This window comes from Schistosoma haematobium, chromosome 7 (genome assembly GCF_000699445.3).
Source record: "Schistosoma haematobium chromosome 7, whole genome shotgun sequence".
Classification (NCBI taxonomy): domain Eukaryota; kingdom Metazoa; phylum Platyhelminthes; class Trematoda; order Strigeidida; family Schistosomatidae; genus Schistosoma; species Schistosoma haematobium.
In genome coordinates, this window is record NC_067202.1 from 17,211,026 (window position 1) to 17,229,730 (window position 18,705).

Sequence of the window (18,705 nt, forward strand, 5' to 3'; positions counted from 1 at the left end):
TGCAAGCGAGATGTCTGTCTGTCAACCGAAAAACGACTGAACTGCTCAAAATTCAGCTCTGGTACTAGTATTTAATCATCGATTTTTCCGAAAGATTTTTTGCGAACCACGGTACATCCGAAGAAGTATTCACCATGTTTGAGGGATTAAGATAGCACCTAGGTCCGGTGAACGGGTCGAAAGTTAGAAACATAACAGAACAAGCTAAGCTATTTTCCCTACGCTCCAACCCTGATAACCAGAGGAAGAAGACAAGATTCAGCCGGGAAAATATATAATCCGACGAACAGATGGGAGAATCAAGAAAAAGCATACAACTCATGCGTATATATACATAATACAAAAATTTCCTTGAAAATCGTCACAAGAAAGCGTACTATGGGAGAAAACTAACCAATGATGTTTGAGGTCCTTCCAGATGGGTAGCACAAACCGAAGGTAAAAGTGAACGCTTTTTTCGCAAAGATAAGAAATATAAATTTCCATAAACAAGTTACAAAAATAAGAAGTTTGCCAAGGGATATTTGAGGATCTAGCATCTCCGACAGTTGTGTTGAGATGAGGTTTAAGGTATTAATCAGCGATAACAAGTCAGTTGGTAGGATAATGAATCTTCATTGAATAAAGCGTTTGGAACATATTTCATGTATACATAACCCTCTTCCTGCTTCGACTGATAACGCTGGTTAGTGTAAAAGTAAGTACTACGAAAACAAACCAAAATGTGGCATTATTCCATTAAGTCGTTGACCGTTAGTCTAAGTCGTGTAGGTAGATCCAGACTATTAACTTGGGGAGAAGCCGAACCAAAACGTGGAATTAGTGCTTGAAGTCACTAACTTGTAGTCTGGGGTCCGCGTGACCATCTTGATCAATGGTTGGAGACTCTTGGTGACATGGCTCAGAATCGATCACAATGGTATAGGTGTATACACTCTCTGTCTTCCCTTAAACTAAGAGATTGAAATTACTTTACACCTTTCTTTCTACGAACTAATTTTTCTCCCTGTACTATATCCATCTTTGTGTTCAATCTTTCTTTTATACATTACTACCATTGAAGTAACTACTTCTATGAATTTGGTGTTAGTTTTGTTGTGCTAATGATATGTGGCGACTTGTACCGATGCATATATATGCCTGTTCCTACGTTGTAACTGACTGACTGACTAATTAACTTGGATTCTGTACAATAACTACAACTAGTGCATGAAGATACTGATTGGAATAGTTCAAAATCTGTTATAATGACTCAGATGCATTCACTGAATATTTCACATTAGATTTGCTTTCATGTATGACATTTTCATTTTGTACTGTCGAACCATATTTTTCTTTTAACTTTTAGACCTTCTCAATATCTTTATTATTGAATCTTATTGATTTGATCATGTTGTTACCCTAATATGGTGTGTTATTATTAAACTAATGCATATTTTCACCAATCTGTACATTGATTAATCACTAACTGATTTGAGTTTTATGAATATTTCTGGAACTTGTAAATAATGTTTGCTTGTTTGTTTGTTTGTTTGTTCTTTTAATTATCGATTTAAGTCTATGATGAGAGAAATTTCCTTGAAAATCCTGTTAGTTGATCATTAATTATGAGATGATAGAGTATATTTGTAGTTCAGAATAAGAATGTTGTAAGGGTTATGATCATTGAACTGGATAGTTTCGTTATGAAGCAGTCAGTCAGTCAGACAGATACAACGTAAGATCAGGCACATTTATATGCATCGGTCAAAGTTCTCACACCTCATTAGCTCAACAAGATGAACACCGGATTCATAGAAGTAATTAATTTAGTGGTGGTAATGTATAAAAGAAAAATTGTGTATGAGGAAATAGTGTGTGTGCTACTTATATTGACATAAGTAGTATATGATGTTAGTCGTGAACAGAAGGTCTGGCAGCAAAGAGACAAGAGGATCGAACAGTAAACAATGGAAACAGAATGCAATTTGTATGAAAATGCAAGAACAATAAAGTCTGAGTCATTATGAGACAATTGATGGACATTTTGCAAATTAAGCATTTACTTTACGATTGTTAGATTTTATGAACAAGTCCTGTAATTTTGTGTTAAATACATTCGACTTTTCCCACTGGTGTTCTTGTTCACTACAATAGTAAAGGAAGAAGGCATTAGTTCGTAGAAAGAAAGTTATAAAGCGATTTTAATTTCTTAGTTTAAAGGGAGACAGAGGGTGTATACACCGACGCCATCGTGATAGATTCTGAACCATGTCACCAAGAGTCTCCAACCATTGGTCAAGATGGTCACGCGGACCCCAACCAAGTAGTCTGCATCTACCATGACTCAGACGAGAAGTTAGTAACTTCAATGACTGATGCCATGTTATGTTTTAGCCGCCCCTAACTTTCTCCCAACATTCCAAACACTAATCACCATTGCACGTCGTGGTAATTGGTGCTCAGGCATACGAAACACGTGGCCCAACCATCTCAGTCGATGAAGATTCACAACCTCATCAACTGATTTACCATCATCATTCCCTAATACCCTGTTTCTAACCTCACTATTATTTACCCGGTAATCCCATCAGATCTGAGCAATATTTCTAAGACATTTGTGATCAATTACTAGTAGCTTACGAGTGGAGCACTCATTGTTTGTAAGTTTATTTGGTTTAGTTTCTTTCCTGACTTGATTTTTGGCATTGCAGTTGCTAATCCTTTTACTTAATGACTAATGAATCTGATTGATTTCGATTTATTGATTAAATGATGCTTCGTTGGAGTTAACAAGACAAGATGTTAGTTAGTTAGTTAGTTATGAAGAAATATTAGTAATTCACTTCTCTTTGATGTACGTACTGATGATATTGTTCAAAAGAACAATCAAAACTTTAGAACCAAACTATCCAGTTCACCACAACATTTCCAACAGTCTCATCCTGAGCTATAAATATTCTCCATCACGGAAAAATTGACGGATTCTGTGTCATATTATGATTGGATGATTGCTTACTACACTGCTTAATGTAGCATGATTCCAGAAGTTTCCAGAGTACAACATTTATTAATACATCCACAAATTTATTATTTGAATTCATGAGTCGATTTAAGCTAAACCACCTAGGAAAACTTGAAAGCACTGAACGGCCGTCTCGAACTAAAAACCATAAGCCTTGCGCGAGAACTCTTAACCTCTAGACCACTGAGCCGGTATCCGATGGTGTTAATGTTTTACTGCAACCGATCCATGATCCATGAGACAGGTATCTACCTCAGACAATGAATGAATGGTTGCGCAAGATGATCGTCAATCTTTTTTTTCAGTTTTTAATTTTTAATATACAGATGAACTGTAGACAACCTTGAAGAATTCTTAGTCAGATTTTAATTAGTCTGAATAAAGATTTTGTAAATAGAAGAGAAAACAATAATCTTACAAAGTGTTAACAGATTTTATTTAACTAATGAATCATCTCAAGTCTTCTACAAGTTATTCTACCTGTATATCGTAAAAATAGTTATCTAGAGTCATTTCAATGAATAAAGATTTCCGAATTTCACGAACGCTTTTAAGAATCTGACTAGATTTCTAAGACTCCCGCACAATGTTCTCAGTTAGGATTCGGTATTTAAGGTAGAAATTAAAAGTATAAGGTAGGACTTTACATCACTCAGTCAGTCAGTTACTCAGCAAGAACGTAGAACTTCGTACGTACGTACATCAGTTCGAGTTGCCACACCACATTAGCACAGAGATGCAGTTGTCGACTCAAATCCCATAGTCGTAGAAGTAGTAAAAGTATAAACAGTCATCGAAAACATTAGGTTTTGAAGATGTTACTCAAGGAGTATAATAAATTTAGAAAGAGAAAAAAAGAAATAAGCGGAATTCAGGAGATTAGAATTTGGGAGGACACAAAGAGTAGATGTGCCTGCGCCATTGCAAATGCTTTTGAGCCATGTCATTCAGGGTCTCTAACCATCGGCTGCTATCGTCTCTCAGTCCCCAACCAGATAGTTTACACCTATCAACATGGCTCGGTCTACTTGTCAGTAACTTCATGGACTTGTGCCATGTTTTGGTCTGGCCGCCCCTAGCTTTCTTCCAACCTACTCCTATACCACTGAACATCGCACGTCGAGGCAGTCGGTCGTTGGGCATACGTAACACGTGTCCCAGCCATCTCAACTGATTAAGTTTCACCACTTCATCAATGGATTTGCCATCCTTATCTAGTACCCGTTTCCTAACAACTGCATTACTTACTCGATGGTCCCAGGATATACGAGCAATGTTTCGTAGACACCAATGATCGAATACTAGTAACCTACGAATATTACTTACTCTTCCCGGCCATGTTTCACTGCCATGAAGTAGGACGAAACGAACTGCTGAGCAGTAAACACGTCCTTTGGTTGATAGACGGATATCTCGCCTACGCCATAAATGACGCAAGTTGGCAAAAGCTAGTCGAGCCTTCTGTATCCGTGCTGAGATTTCGCCACACGCCAGACCACAAAGTCAATGAGACTCCCAAGATGAGTGAAGCGGTTGACACGCTCAACTACTTCACTCCCTATCATTAGTACGGGTGTCGATGCAACCCAATCCTCAAGCAACATTTTGCATTTCGAGGGGAAGAATCGCATCCCGAACATGCTTGCATTGTTGCTTAGAGTTGTCAAAAGATTCTGCATTTTGTCACTAACAGACCTTAGCCACTACACAAAAATTTATATAACCATAAGAATGAATGGTTTTAGATCAAAAACCTAACAGGAATTGAGAAATACATAAAGGTATTTTTACAGCTCATTCTATGTAAGTTTTTAATTTTGCACAATAATGTAAAAATCCTTTTCATGATTCTGATTTGCTCAACCCTATACTATACATTTACATACATATACATATACTTATTTTGTTTTACCGGGCTAGATGAATCGACTAATTTGAATAGTAATAACAACAATAAACAAGTATTATTGGATGATAATCAAAAATTAGAACCACTCCCAGTTAATACATCAATAAAAAGTCATCGAGGTAAACGTGAGATGAATAGTTCAACCACAAATGGAATTGTACCTAAAACTAATAGACGGAAGAAAAAGTAAGCTTTATTGTTATTATTATAGTATAGAATGATATTTGGAATAAACTAAGATGAATTTCCAAGATTTCCATTACATCTGTGTTATAATCCCGATGAGAATCATGACTGTCGGAATCTATTTATGGACCATTACGATTCTTATATTTTTTTATTGTATAGTTGTTATGTAACTAAGCTATATATATTCATTTTCCTCTTATTATAAGCTTCATTTTGACTTATAGGCTGTTATTATACGATTTACTATTCTTGAGTTATGCTCAGTCTATTAATTACAGTCTCCCACATTCACAGCCACATTTGACTAAATCTTGTACAAATGTGTATTTTCTATTTTGTGGTACGATGTGGTCTGTCTGGTTGGTACATAAACCCAGTTTGTTTAAAATAAACGGCTCATATCACAGAGGCTGAGATTAGTGTTCTGGACTCAACAAGACGGGAAGAAGGACTGATAATGACTGTAGACTGCTCATAGAGGTTTATGCGCATTGGTCCGGTCGATGAGTTACCGTTCTCTAATTGGCGGTACCATTACGTCATGTATTAATAGGGCACAAGGCCACAAGTTATATCAGTCCCCTTAAATTTCCAATAAATTTGTTGAATACAACTTTGTAGGTGATTCATAATTTTCTATAAATCAATTTATGATCATGAAAACGATCTGTAAGATGATATAGTGACATACTGATTAAAGTTGAAAAACAGATATGACTTTTTAATAAAACAATCAATAAGGTGGATTGGTTGAAGTTAGACATTAAGATCGTTGAATGCCGGCTCAATGATCTAGTGGTTAACCGCTCGCTCGCTAAACCTATAGGTCCTGGTGCGAATCTCGCGGGGAGAGATCGTGGGTGCACACTGCGGAGGAGTCCCACAGCAAGACGAAACGGCCGTCCAGTGCTTCTAAGTCTTCCATAGTTACCTAGCTTCAATTGACTCATGAATCTAACTATTAAATTAATAAGTTATCTAAATCACTTTAATCTTACAGGTTTAATTTTAAACTGAAATACACTTGTACAGATTTCTTTCTGATTCTCTGGATAGTGATTTTAACATTATAAAGTCATTCTCAGCATCACCTATAGTCGATGGTAAAATACCATTACATTGTAGAAGAGTAGTATGGTGTATTTGTTGGGGAGATCCTGTAATAGCCAAAAAGTTTCTTAAAATGTTGAGAAGCAACTTATCCAATCAGCATTCAATAAAAGTTTTACCAGAAACATCTAGAAAGTGTAAAGTGACATGTCGAGTTTCTGAATGGATAATTACCTATGCTGCTACTGTGTTTAATAGCGTTCCAGAAACTTCCCGAAGCCCAAGACCATCTAAAATGCTATAAGTACCCTGGATTTTCTGCACATAAACATACCTTGGAGTAAAGCTTTCTTTCCATATTTCGCACTTTTTCTCTCGTGTTTAAGTCGTTGTGTAGATTTAGCCTGAGATTTACTAAAGAGCTTAAGAAACCAAATCTAGAGTTCAGTTAGAAGACTTATAAATACTGAACAAGGTTTATCATTATTATTATTATTATTATTATTATTATTATTATTATTATTATTAATGGCCTTATTCAATATTGTATTTTGGTACAATATAGAATTCTCAGCACTACAGTAAAAATTTGAGTAGAGTCTTATCTCCCCATCTTAATACAGTCAAATGATTTAGCCACAGATATTTGTTTTAACCCATTACGTCAAGCTAAGTCAGTAGGACCGCATGTAGTTTCAACGCAACGGAGTAAGCAAGATGTAAATATGAGGCAGACTACTTTGAATAAGTAAATTATTCACCTTTAGTGAAAATCACTGTACATAATACAGAGACTAGAACCCGTCATATCAGATACACAATTCACGATCAAGAATAGAGAAACCACAGTAAATCTTGGCAATTCTTTATTCTACATAACTACAAGCAGTGACTGCTAATGAGTTCGGAGTAGAAATCAATGAAAGGACATGATACTTTACTAATATAATAACTGTGAATTAGTTGTAAAAATTACCGACATGAATTTATGCTTAGACTTGGTATTCTCTTACATACATGATGTCCCCAGACATAACCGACTACTTCTTGACTAATTATGTGAAACTGTATCAAGGAAATAGTTGTATCATTTATACAAAAAATATCCAACCGAAATAATGGTACATAAAGGGAGAATAAAAACATTTTCTGTTTGCCACAATATATCACTATCATACGACCGGTGATCGGAATCATACGGTTACTAGACTAGATACTCGATCAAAACATTATACCCAAACTGGATCACGTTATAACAAACACACGATTCTTGAATAAAATGGGAAACCCGAGTATAGGACAGATAACAGGTGACCTTTGAGCGACGTTAAAGTAATGTTGAGAATGTCCACCTACTTACTGGGGTTAAATGAGAGTTAGAAACCTGTGTGAATAATAAAGATTATGATTTACAGTTGATGGTTAAGGTGAGGAATTAGATTTAGAGTTTTCATCACGAACTGATATCAGCTAAAATGCTATTTAATCAAATGGATAAATGAATTTTGCGCCGAAATCCAAGACCTGTCATCTTATATCCGATTGGTTCATCCATAAATTATAGTGTCAAATACATAATACTTGACTCATCATTTGATTTATGTAAGGGCTAGGATACTGCCGAGGAGCTCAAACCAAATTAAATCAAGTGATGAAGTGTGGCACATACACATTTGGTACCCCCTTGCACTAATGTCTATGTACTTAAATAAATAAATACTTTACTCAGGATGATTACAAGCAATTCAGAGTAGGAAGCAATAACTCGAAGGTAATCACTTATTCAAGAATTAATAAGCAAAGTGTCTGTCTGTTCACGCTTACTGTCCATTCACATTTTAATTTTCCTCACCATAGATCAAAATGATAAAATGAAAATTCCTGAAAGTAACCCAATACTACTTTATTAGTTTCAAGCATATCTATCATAATGATTACACTTTAACTGTATTGTCACTGGAACAACTTACTGAATAGAACATATATATAATGAATTTAAAGAATTTCAAGGGTCGGTTAGATTAAGGTTCTTTGAAATTCTTAAATGAAGGGAATAAAAGACGTGACAAACTTGAACCGATGCACAATATAGAATTCTCTGTACAGAGTACTTCAACAAGTTTCCATTTCTTATTTCTTGATTGATTCTGACGAGAAATATTGAGTAATTACTAGTTAGAAGTTAGCGGTCCAGTCAATGGACATCAGAATAATGTACATCCTTTTCGTTACAACCACGATAACTCTGATTGGGCCTTTTGTAACGTATACGACGACAAGTCGTACATTTTTCAGAAACACACCTGAATAGGTTATGCTATTAATAGCCATAATGATATATTAAAACGATTATATCCGAGCGAAGATTACATTACGAGTAACGTCTGAGACCTATTAATGGACTAATATTATCTATATATTCTTATGGTGTAACTATTTAATAATTAGATTATGTATATTTATATTCCTCTTATTCTAAGCTTTATTTTGACCTCTATATTATTATTGTACGACTTACGGTTCTTAAGTTATGTTCAGTTTATTGACTACTGCCTCCCACGTTTACAGCCACTTTTTGGCTTTATTATGTGCAAATGTTATTTCCTATTTTATGGTGCGTTTCGATCTGTTTGACTGATATATTAACCTAGTATGTCTAAAATAAATGATTCGATTCACATCGCATATTGGAAGCTGGTATTGGTCACAATTGATTGATCACTGGGTGGTGATCAATGCCATGTGTGTCAAGTCCTTATTTAGTGCAGGTCGAATGCTATCTACCATGTTGCAATGTGGCCACCAGTCTAGGTGACTCGACATTGCGTGCACTATATATTGAGATTCGATGGTGGTTGGAGGTAGTCCACAGGAAACCCTGGACACAGGTTTCGTGCTACTTGGCACCGCCAGGGAGCATCATTTCCCTCAATATTACAGGCATACCTTGCTGACGAGTGCCAAGTAGCACGAAACCTGGGTTCAGGGTTTCCTGTGGACTACCTCCAACCACTATCTGAGCTAGTATTGGTGTTCTGAACTCAAGTGGACGGGTTAGGCGGACATAGGATCAATAAAGACGCTAAGCTGCGCATACCGGTCAAACGTCATTGGTTTGTCAAAGTGCTAAGATTGTATAACAAACAAAATTAGATAACTTGTCAAAATATCTAGATGGCAAAGATGTTCAAGCAGCTCACTATTTTTAGACTCAATGGTCTTCTAGATTTTCAATGATGGTCTAACTTCTATTAATTCATGAATTCAAATATTAAATTACTGCAATCTTCAAAACTATCCCTATTTGTTTTAAAGCTTTGATATTTCACGGTAATTAAAGCAATTAATCCCTTTTATAAATTTCAATAGAGTAATTAGAAGACAGAGTTGATCTAGAAACAGATATGAGATGTTAATGCTATACATTTCAAACAATCTGGTCACATATATACTTATATGGAAATTAATGAACGTCAATTAAAATGACTTAAGTATTACCAGGGTAAATTCAAAGTTACAACAAACTGTTTTTGTACATCTAAGGGGGTGGGGTTTATTGGTTTAAATTTACAAATGGCTAAGGCTTCAATATAAACCTCAGAATTCGTCCTCAACAATTTCTGTATAACGTTTTAAACGATGTATTGATATTGATTTTTTTCACCCCGTTTCAATGATATGTCTCGCTATTGATGAACATGATTGTCTACGTCCCACATTGATCGGAACACATGACACTAACTGATTTTGAAGACATCTAGGGACATGTTCAATAACCTTTGATTGTATTGTTGGATTATTCCCTCCTATGAATATGTGTCCACACAAACATGTAAAATCGTTATGATGGCGATATTCACTGAGGTTACCATATAAGTGTTAGCTCATTAAGAATAGATGTGAATGGGTAACAAAATGTTTATTATGAAGAACAGATGGATGGTTGTATGTAAGTCTCTAGAGTCATTTATATCCACCAGAATCATTTAGGTACACAGTTATTCCAGGTATAACGTATTCACTAATTAGAAGTGTAATTATATACTTTCTAAAAGTAACCATTTGACAATGATCTATCTCAAATATCAAACATGATAATTAGAAAGCATACTACTTAACCATTCTTCCTTAATACTCCTTTCTTTATTAGATTTTTACTTTTTGAAGATAGTTTCAGTTATTTCTAAAACTTTTCAATACATCCAAACCTAAAGATATCAATGCGTACTCTTCAGCAGTAATGGTACCATTGCACAGAAATCACTTTGGTTACATTCATATAAAAAGACAAACTGTAACATCTTTTTATCTCAAATTAAGCCTAGAAGAATACAAACATAAACCTGTTCTAATGGATTATTTTTAACTAGCAAGAATGACATCTTAAAACGTACCCATCTTGTTTCTTCTCACAAGCATTCATATTCACCTGTTTGCTTGTTATAAATTGTAACCGCCGATTAGAGGGCAGTGAATTATCGATCGGACCAAGGACGCGTAAAACATGTACGAGTAGCGTAGAGTCCTGATTAGTCCTACTTTCTGTCTAGCCCAGCTTGTTAAGTCCAGAACACCAATCTCAGTCTCTGCAATATGAACCATTTATTTCAAACATACTGCGTTTATATACCAACCAAACAGACCACATCGTACTATAAAATACAGAAAATACACATTTGTACAAGATTTAGCCAAATGTGGCTGTGAATGTGGGAAGTAGTGATTATTAGACAGGGAATAATTCAGGAACTGTAAATCGTATAGTAACAGTTCATACGTTAAAATAAAGCTTATGATAAGAGAGACATGAATATGAATAGTTTAGTTAATAAATAATTATACGATAAGAAAATACGTATGGTATTTGGTCCACAAATGGATCCCAAAAATTACCACTCATTATTGTTACGCGACACAACACTATTATGCACATCGTATGAATGATTTTATTAATCCATAGCGTTGTCGGTGCCAAATAATGACATCATTAAAATAACGAATTAGTCTGTTGACCGTCAGGACTTTCATCAAATAAAAAACAACAATCGGACATAAACTAAAATTCATTTCCTCTATTTTAATTGGTTCGTCTGTATACTATTACTTTCATTGTATTCATATAAACCTATCCGTTTCATTGCCCCCAAATGATCTGGTATGGCCAAGAGTGTGAACAGTCCGCTCTCGCTCTCGAAATGCTCTCACACGGCCATGCGTGTATAGTCTCTGCCGGGGAAGTTCTACTCACTACCTTCTCGCACCACGGATGCTGTTTACGAAATTGAGAGAACGAAAAGCGAATGCCCGGAGATTTAACCGGGTTAGTGGACATGAAGAGTTCACCTAGGGGAGTTGTAAAACCCTTATTTCAAACAAATGATTCACATGGGTTCCAGTACCTTGAAGGAACAATTGGCGTATGAACCAATCGTTGATCACCGGCTACCATGGGACTGTGTCTCCTGACGTTGCTCCACTGCCTTGTGAATCAGACCTTTAGGTTAAAGGCTCCGGGTGTGGCCCCTTGACAAAACCACCTGCTTCAATGTGAGCTCCCGGGCAGTATCACAACCCTCACACAAATCAAATGAGACTTATATAGTGCATATGTATTTGGTGCCTCCTTGTACCAATATCTATGTGTTCAAATAAATAAATCCGTTTTGTTCATGTTACTTTATATTGATTGTTGAGTTGTTTTTTTGTCTCTTCTATTCATTTGTTCAAGTATACCACATCCAACTGCTAATAAGACAGTTGTAAAACATAATCGACCTCAAGCATATTATGATATATTCGGTAAAGATGTAACATCTTTAGAAGATTCTGTTGAAATTTCTAATTCAAATATGAAACAAATCAATATTGAACAAGTAACATATGTTGGTCGTATTCAAAAAATATGCCGTGAAAATCTTCATAATGCATTACATTTATCTGAAGTAATAATCATATTAATTGTTTATTTCATTAAAACTTTGAATAAGTTGCACTACGAAATAAATAGTATAGTTGAATTCATAAGTCAGTTGAATCTAGGTCATCATTGAAAACCTTAAGGCAATGAACGGCTGTTTCGTCCTAGTACAGGACTCCTCGGAAGTGCGCATCCGTGATCCCACCTCGCGGGATTCAAGCCCAGGACCTATCGGTCTCGTGCACGAACGCTTAAATTCTAGACCATTGAGCCGGTATCCAACCGTGGTAATGTCTAACTTCAAACAATCCACGAAATCGCACCACCGCCCACCATTGTCGCAATTGCGCATTGCTGAGGAGTTCCATACTGGGACGAAATGATCACCCAATTCTTCTAGGTTTTCCATAGTGGTATAGCTTCAGTCGACTGATGAATTCAACCATTAAATTACTATAATATCCACAAAGACCTCTTTCTGATTATAAATGATTTTATAAATACAAAAAACGACAAAACTATCATTTAACGATATTGAATTAACAGATGATAATTTGAAGTTGGAAAGAAGATAGAAAGTTTACGGTAGATATTGTTGTGAATTAAGTCTATTGACCAGTATGACATGGTAAAGTCATGAATCAGAATTCTAATTCTCATTTTGTCTATTTCGTATTTATTATTTCTTCTATAGTCTTGTGTTCCAAACTTAGTGAATGATATACCTGACTAGTATCGTTGACTTTAAGTAGACTTTGATAAATTCCTATCGATCCGCTATTTACTAGCTTTCCTCAGTGCCTTGATTTGAGTCTGGAAAGTCAAAGTCCAATTTCTATTGTCATTATATTTCAAACACACATCTGTTTCTATACAAGCATACTGGATCACATCACACAATAGCATGAAAAATAACAATTATAAATAAACGAGCCAAAAGTGACTATGAATAAAGCAAACAGTAAATGATCGATTGACAAATAAATAGAAATAATAAGTAGTCCAAGAATAGCTAATATGCTAAATAAAAGCTTATGATGATCTAAATAAATATGCACAACAATCCAGTGACTGAGTAGCTATACAGTAACCACATATATAAGCATATATATAGACATTAACACCGTTGGATGCCGACTCAGTGGTATAGAGATTAAGCACTCGCGCGCAAGACCGATAGGTCCTGGGTGCGAGTCTCGCGAGGAAGGGTTGTGGATTCGCACTGCTGAGGAGTCCCATATTAGGACGAAACGGCCATCCAATGCTTCCAAGTTTTCCATTGTTGTCTAGCTTCAATTGACTCATAATCTCAACTATTAAAATTACTAGGATATCGACAACACCCCTTCTGATATATATGTATAATAGTTATCCAAAAATTAGTTCAAGAAGTTACCATTTCTTCAGTCTTCTTTATGATCTATCAGATATAAAGTCGGTCCATCACTGTAACCAACTAGTTTTAAGTACTATAAAATAACTTTTTCATTAGAATTACTCATTAGATTATTTGCAGTAAGCAGTTTTAGTTCAAATATGCTTTATGACCTTAAAATCTCTAACTTGACAACTAATAATCAATTACTACAATGTTGTTTAAAACAACTTTACAGTAAGATTTAGTTGGAATGTGTTTTTGTCCACAGAAATCTTAACTTCTTTGTTACATTTTTGTATATACATGATGTTCAAACTGATTTTTCATGGTTGTGTTAATCTTCCGTTAATACTAATGATTATTAATGGATTAAAATGAACCATTTTGCATAAGACAGTGGTTACCTGGACTCATTCTTGTGCATCCATCTGAAGAGTTCAAAACAAAGAAAAACGACGCTCATTCTGATGGAGTTTTGTTCTCTGATCTGGATGGTTTGATTGTAGAGCTTTCATTATTCTTCTGAATGACATTATCAGCACAAACGATGAAAGCTCCATAACTAAACAATTTAGCTCAGAGAACAAAACTCCACCAAAATTAACCATCTGAGCAACAAATCTTCTCCACCAACCTACGTTCTGGATTCCCTTGTTAACTACCATGTAGCTCTGCTCAAAAATAGTCTACATACATTATACATTTACATATGTATATTTTCTTTTGCTCAATCACTACTACTTATTAGATTATTGTACTTGTTTATTTGTTAATTCAGAATTATTATCGACAAAAAGGTATTCGGCAGCCAACACATCCAGATTTTATCAAGTCCACATTTGATGATGCTGCTAATACTATTGTTACAAATTTAAAAACACTATTCACTGAAGCAGAATTATATCGTAATTCATGTGTAAAAGGTATGTACAAATGATTTGAATTTATGAAATATTTTACTGTTAGTTATAGTAATATTTTAATAGTTGAATTCATCAGTCAATTAAAGTTAGATCACCATGGAAAATTTGAAAGCAATGAACTGCCATCTCGTCCTAGTATGGAACTCCTCAGCAATGCGCAACCACGACAATGGAGGGCGGTGGTGCGATTTCGTGGATTGTTTGAAGTTAGACATTAATACGATTGAATGCCGCCTCAATGGTCTAGAGGTTAAGCGTTCATGTACAAGACCGAAGGTCTTGAGTTCGAATCCTGCATGCTGAATCGTGAATGCCCACTGCTGAGGAGTCCCATACTACAAGACGAAACGGTTGTCTATTGCTTCCAGGTTTCCCATAATTGTATAGCTTTAATTGACTCCTGAATTGAACTATTAAATAAAACTCCTAACTGAATTAAAAATTTTACATCATATACTGACACTTGTTAGATAATCAATGAAAATCATGAGTAACTAAGTAGCTTTTTCATCCTAGTATGATACTCCGAGACAATCTTCATTCATGATCCCACCAGAGACTGAAACCAGGAAGTTGAGCTTCACGTTAAGTACTCAGTCTTCAAACGACTGAGTTAGTATTTCATGGTTTATATTCGTAACTTCAGTTGACTGGCTATACTTCAAGGCCGTTATTCATCATCCTCGTCTAATGCCCAATATCGTTGAATTCCACTGGTTAAAACTATTCACGAGAACTACAGTAAATTCTCTCCTAAAATCAATCACTAGTAAATATTTGGTAATCATATTTATAGAGTGTCGTGAAGATTGTTGAATTTTGAATTTCACATCCCTGATTGTCTTTGGTTAAATAACCATTTAAAATATTTATGAACTACTTATAACAAGTAGGCTAAGACTAAGGGTATGTAGTTCAAGTGATATCAGTTTGTGATGAGGACCTTAATCTTAACTCCAAGTCCTCATTCCCAACGTTGATTCCGAATACTAATCTAATAAATGAGCCGTGACCTTTAAACCATTTGCACGTTCACCATCAGCTCATCGGTACAGCTCAGATTTAGTGAATAGTTTAAAAGAGAAGATTGTCCTTATGAAATGTCTCCAGAAACTTAATATTTTTTGAATGAATGACGATGTCTATTATTATTTGGTTCATTTGCTTAGTTCTTTGGAGTTACGTCTGCCATTTACAGCGTTGACATTTGCTCATAATGAGCATGGTATTTTTAAATGTTCCTTTGTAGGTTTTGAATTAGTCCACAAGTGAATATTTTTATTCGTTCAGATTTACAATTACTATTTGATCCCAATAACTTCAACAAAGTGATATACATTTTAGATTCATTGTTTATTGATTATTCTGAAAGATTTTGAAGTGTTAACTGTAATTCCATGGCGTCGAGAATGATGAGTGATGATATTGTTGATAATATGTTGCTTTTTAAATCTTAGTTTATGTGGAATATTTGGGACTCGTCAGCTGGATATACCTGCATCCCAGAATTGATTTTCAGTTCAGGACTCGAACCCAGTACCGTTCGCTCCAAATACCATCTCATTATCCATTTAGCTATCGAGTCAACTCTGGGATGCAGGTACATCCAGCTGACGAGTCCCAAATAGGACGAAGCTCGCGTCCTGTATTCTACTGCTAGTCACTACTCATCTTCGATTAAGAATTATTTCTATAAATATGATATAAAGTATGCACAATTGTGTATAAAGAAAACGTTTTTCGACAAGTCAGTACACACAATTCTTTAGCTTTGCATCCAGTCATTATTACAGAAATTAGTTAGATGTTTTGCAAGTAGACGTAGGAAGATATGTTCAGACGACACTATCAACAAGGAACTAGAGTTTATTCATAATATATTGGTTGAAATGAGTTCTCCACAAGGTTTTCTGAAAAAGCATTCTCATATAATGAACAGGAAAATAGCGACATCGATGGTTAGTAAGAAGCCTTTCTTCCGGAAGCTACAATCCAGCGGAGACATAGCTAGTAATGTACTACGGGATAGCCTGACCAAAGCAATGAAGAGAACGCTTATCGCAGCTACTCTCTGTTTGTCGTTCTTCAGCCGATTTATAGTGATTTCTCAACCGAAGAATAAGTTACCTGGTTGTGCCACTTCCATGTGTATCTACAAATTCAGTTGTTGATGTGGAGGAAGCTATATCAGATGTACTGTTAGACAACTGAGTCAATGAATTAGTGAATAGCTCTCATCGTGGTTAGGAAGGAGTATCGTTAAAACAATATGCAGCTCTGTTCTACCATACCTGATCGATAGCGATCATGTAGTAGAAGGAAATATCTCATTTAAAGTGATTTATCATATTCCTACTAACTTCCCTAATGGGGTTCGATTTCGTCTGTTATACATAGCAGAAGCTATTGGGATTCGAGCTAACAATCTAAATCTTTATATTCATAAGACATTTATGACACCCTTATCTCTTTCTTGCTCAATTATGCCTTAATGAATGGTTTTGTTCATGATTATTACGCATACTCTGTGTTCGTTTGCTTTGATTCACTTCACTTTTTTAAAATATATGCTGTACAGTTCCTTCTGTCTGAACACATATTATTACGTAATCGTTTTAATTTTTAGTGAATGTTATCTCAATGTCTTATGTTCCGAATCGTTGACCTATCTGCTATTGTGAAATACTGATTCAAGCTTTTATTATTCTTATTACAACTAATAAACCTGTCATTACACTATCGATTTGTAACGTTTACTTATTATATTGCGTAATCTATTCGATAGATGTTATGAACTCATAGTAACTTGGTTAGTTTAATAGTTTAATATATTCGTACAAATATGTATTTTTGAAAGTGAAACCTATCGAGGAGCTAATTGAATTGAATGCTAGACCGCCGTTGAAAAGATGGAAGCATTGGACGGCCATTTCGTCCTAGTATGGGGCTCTTCAGCAGCAACGTACCATTTACTAATGACTATATATATATATATATATATATATATATTCTCTCTATTGTTTAGAATTTTCTGAACAATTGGATAACATTGAACAATTAGCAAGTCAGTTACCATGTTTATTATTTGAACAAATAGTTAATGAAATTAAATTGTATATATTACAAGAGATGAATATCCATCAGAATAGAATAGAATTTGATTTAAATCAATTAAATGAATTACGTGTAAGTTAATAAATGGTTTTTCATTTAATATTCAATGTGATTATTAATCTGTCTTGTAACTCTTCAAAGAGTTACTGACATAAAAATGTCAGTGGATGAGAAAAGTTGATACGCTCATGATTTGTTGAAAATATTTTGCCGGGTGTATTTTGACAACACCTTCTTTGTATGTATACCATCAACTAATACACGAGATCTAATAATAATGATACTTCAGATGATGGCCACCGACAAATTTCCAAGTCCTTCATGTAAACACCGACCCCTCCAGCAGCTCTTCTACAGTTTCCGCCTGGTTCAAGCCTAGGTAAAGAAGGATGGTTGGGTATGTTTTCAACAACCCTATCCAGTGGAAAACAATCTTGCTGAAAAAACGCTAACCGGAATAAATAATTTGAACCATTTAGACTCTGCTCTCCGATTTGAAGGATCTTCAGAAAAATGGTGAAACCTTATGGTAAAAGCCGAGATTCTCCGAAAGTCACGAGACTGGTTCTTCTTCTAACAACCGCAGCAATACTTAATGTAGGAACATGGAATGTTCGAATAATGTTGGAAACGGAGAGGATGAATCAAATAGCTGCGGAAATCAGAAGATACAACTTGACGGTTCCCGGAATCAGCGAAACGCATTGAACTCAAGTTGGACAGCAAAGACCAGATATGAGAGAGATGCTGCTGAACTCCTATCACGAAGAGGAAAATGCACCACGCACCTAGGGAGTTGTTCTGATGCTGTCCGAAGAAGCACGTAATGCACTTATCAAGTGGGGATCTCGTGGATCCAGGATCATCAAAGCAACCTTTAAAACAAAGGAAGGAATCATGATGAATGTTATTTAATGTTATGCACCCGCCTATGAAAGCGACGACGACAATAAAGATAAATTTTACGAGGGGTTGCAATCAATCATAGCGAAGCGCCGAAAATGATCTCACCATCTTGATCTAAACGCTAAATTCGAAATGTACAACGATGGGCATGGGGATATCATGGGACGACATGGACAAACTAGGAGACTGGAACGAGAAAGGTGACTGTAGCTCTTCTAGAGCTATTGACGTAAAAATGTCAGTGGATGAGAAAAAGTTATATGCTCGCGATTCGTTGAAAGGATTTTGCCGGGTGTATTTTGACAACACCTTCTT

The 18,705-nt window shown here is 35.4% G+C and overlaps 1 protein-coding gene across 1 annotated transcript in view; it reads left to right on the forward strand.

Annotated features, from left to right (window-relative positions):
• Nucleotides 1-18,705, forward strand: part of MS3_00011199 (uncharacterized protein) — a gene marked incomplete at its 5' end in the record, with an annotated part of 88,388 nt that overhangs the window by 59,462 nt on the left and 10,221 nt on the right. The window contains 4 exons of the mRNA XM_051219605.1: nucleotides 4,925-5,099; nucleotides 11,881-12,094; nucleotides 14,226-14,370; nucleotides 17,396-17,556. Of these exons, the coding sequence (XP_051064563.1) occupies nucleotides 4,925-5,099; nucleotides 11,881-12,094; nucleotides 14,226-14,370; nucleotides 17,396-17,556 (695 nt within the window). The remainder of the gene's footprint in view (nucleotides 1-4,924; nucleotides 5,100-11,880; nucleotides 12,095-14,225; nucleotides 14,371-17,395; nucleotides 17,557-18,705) is intronic.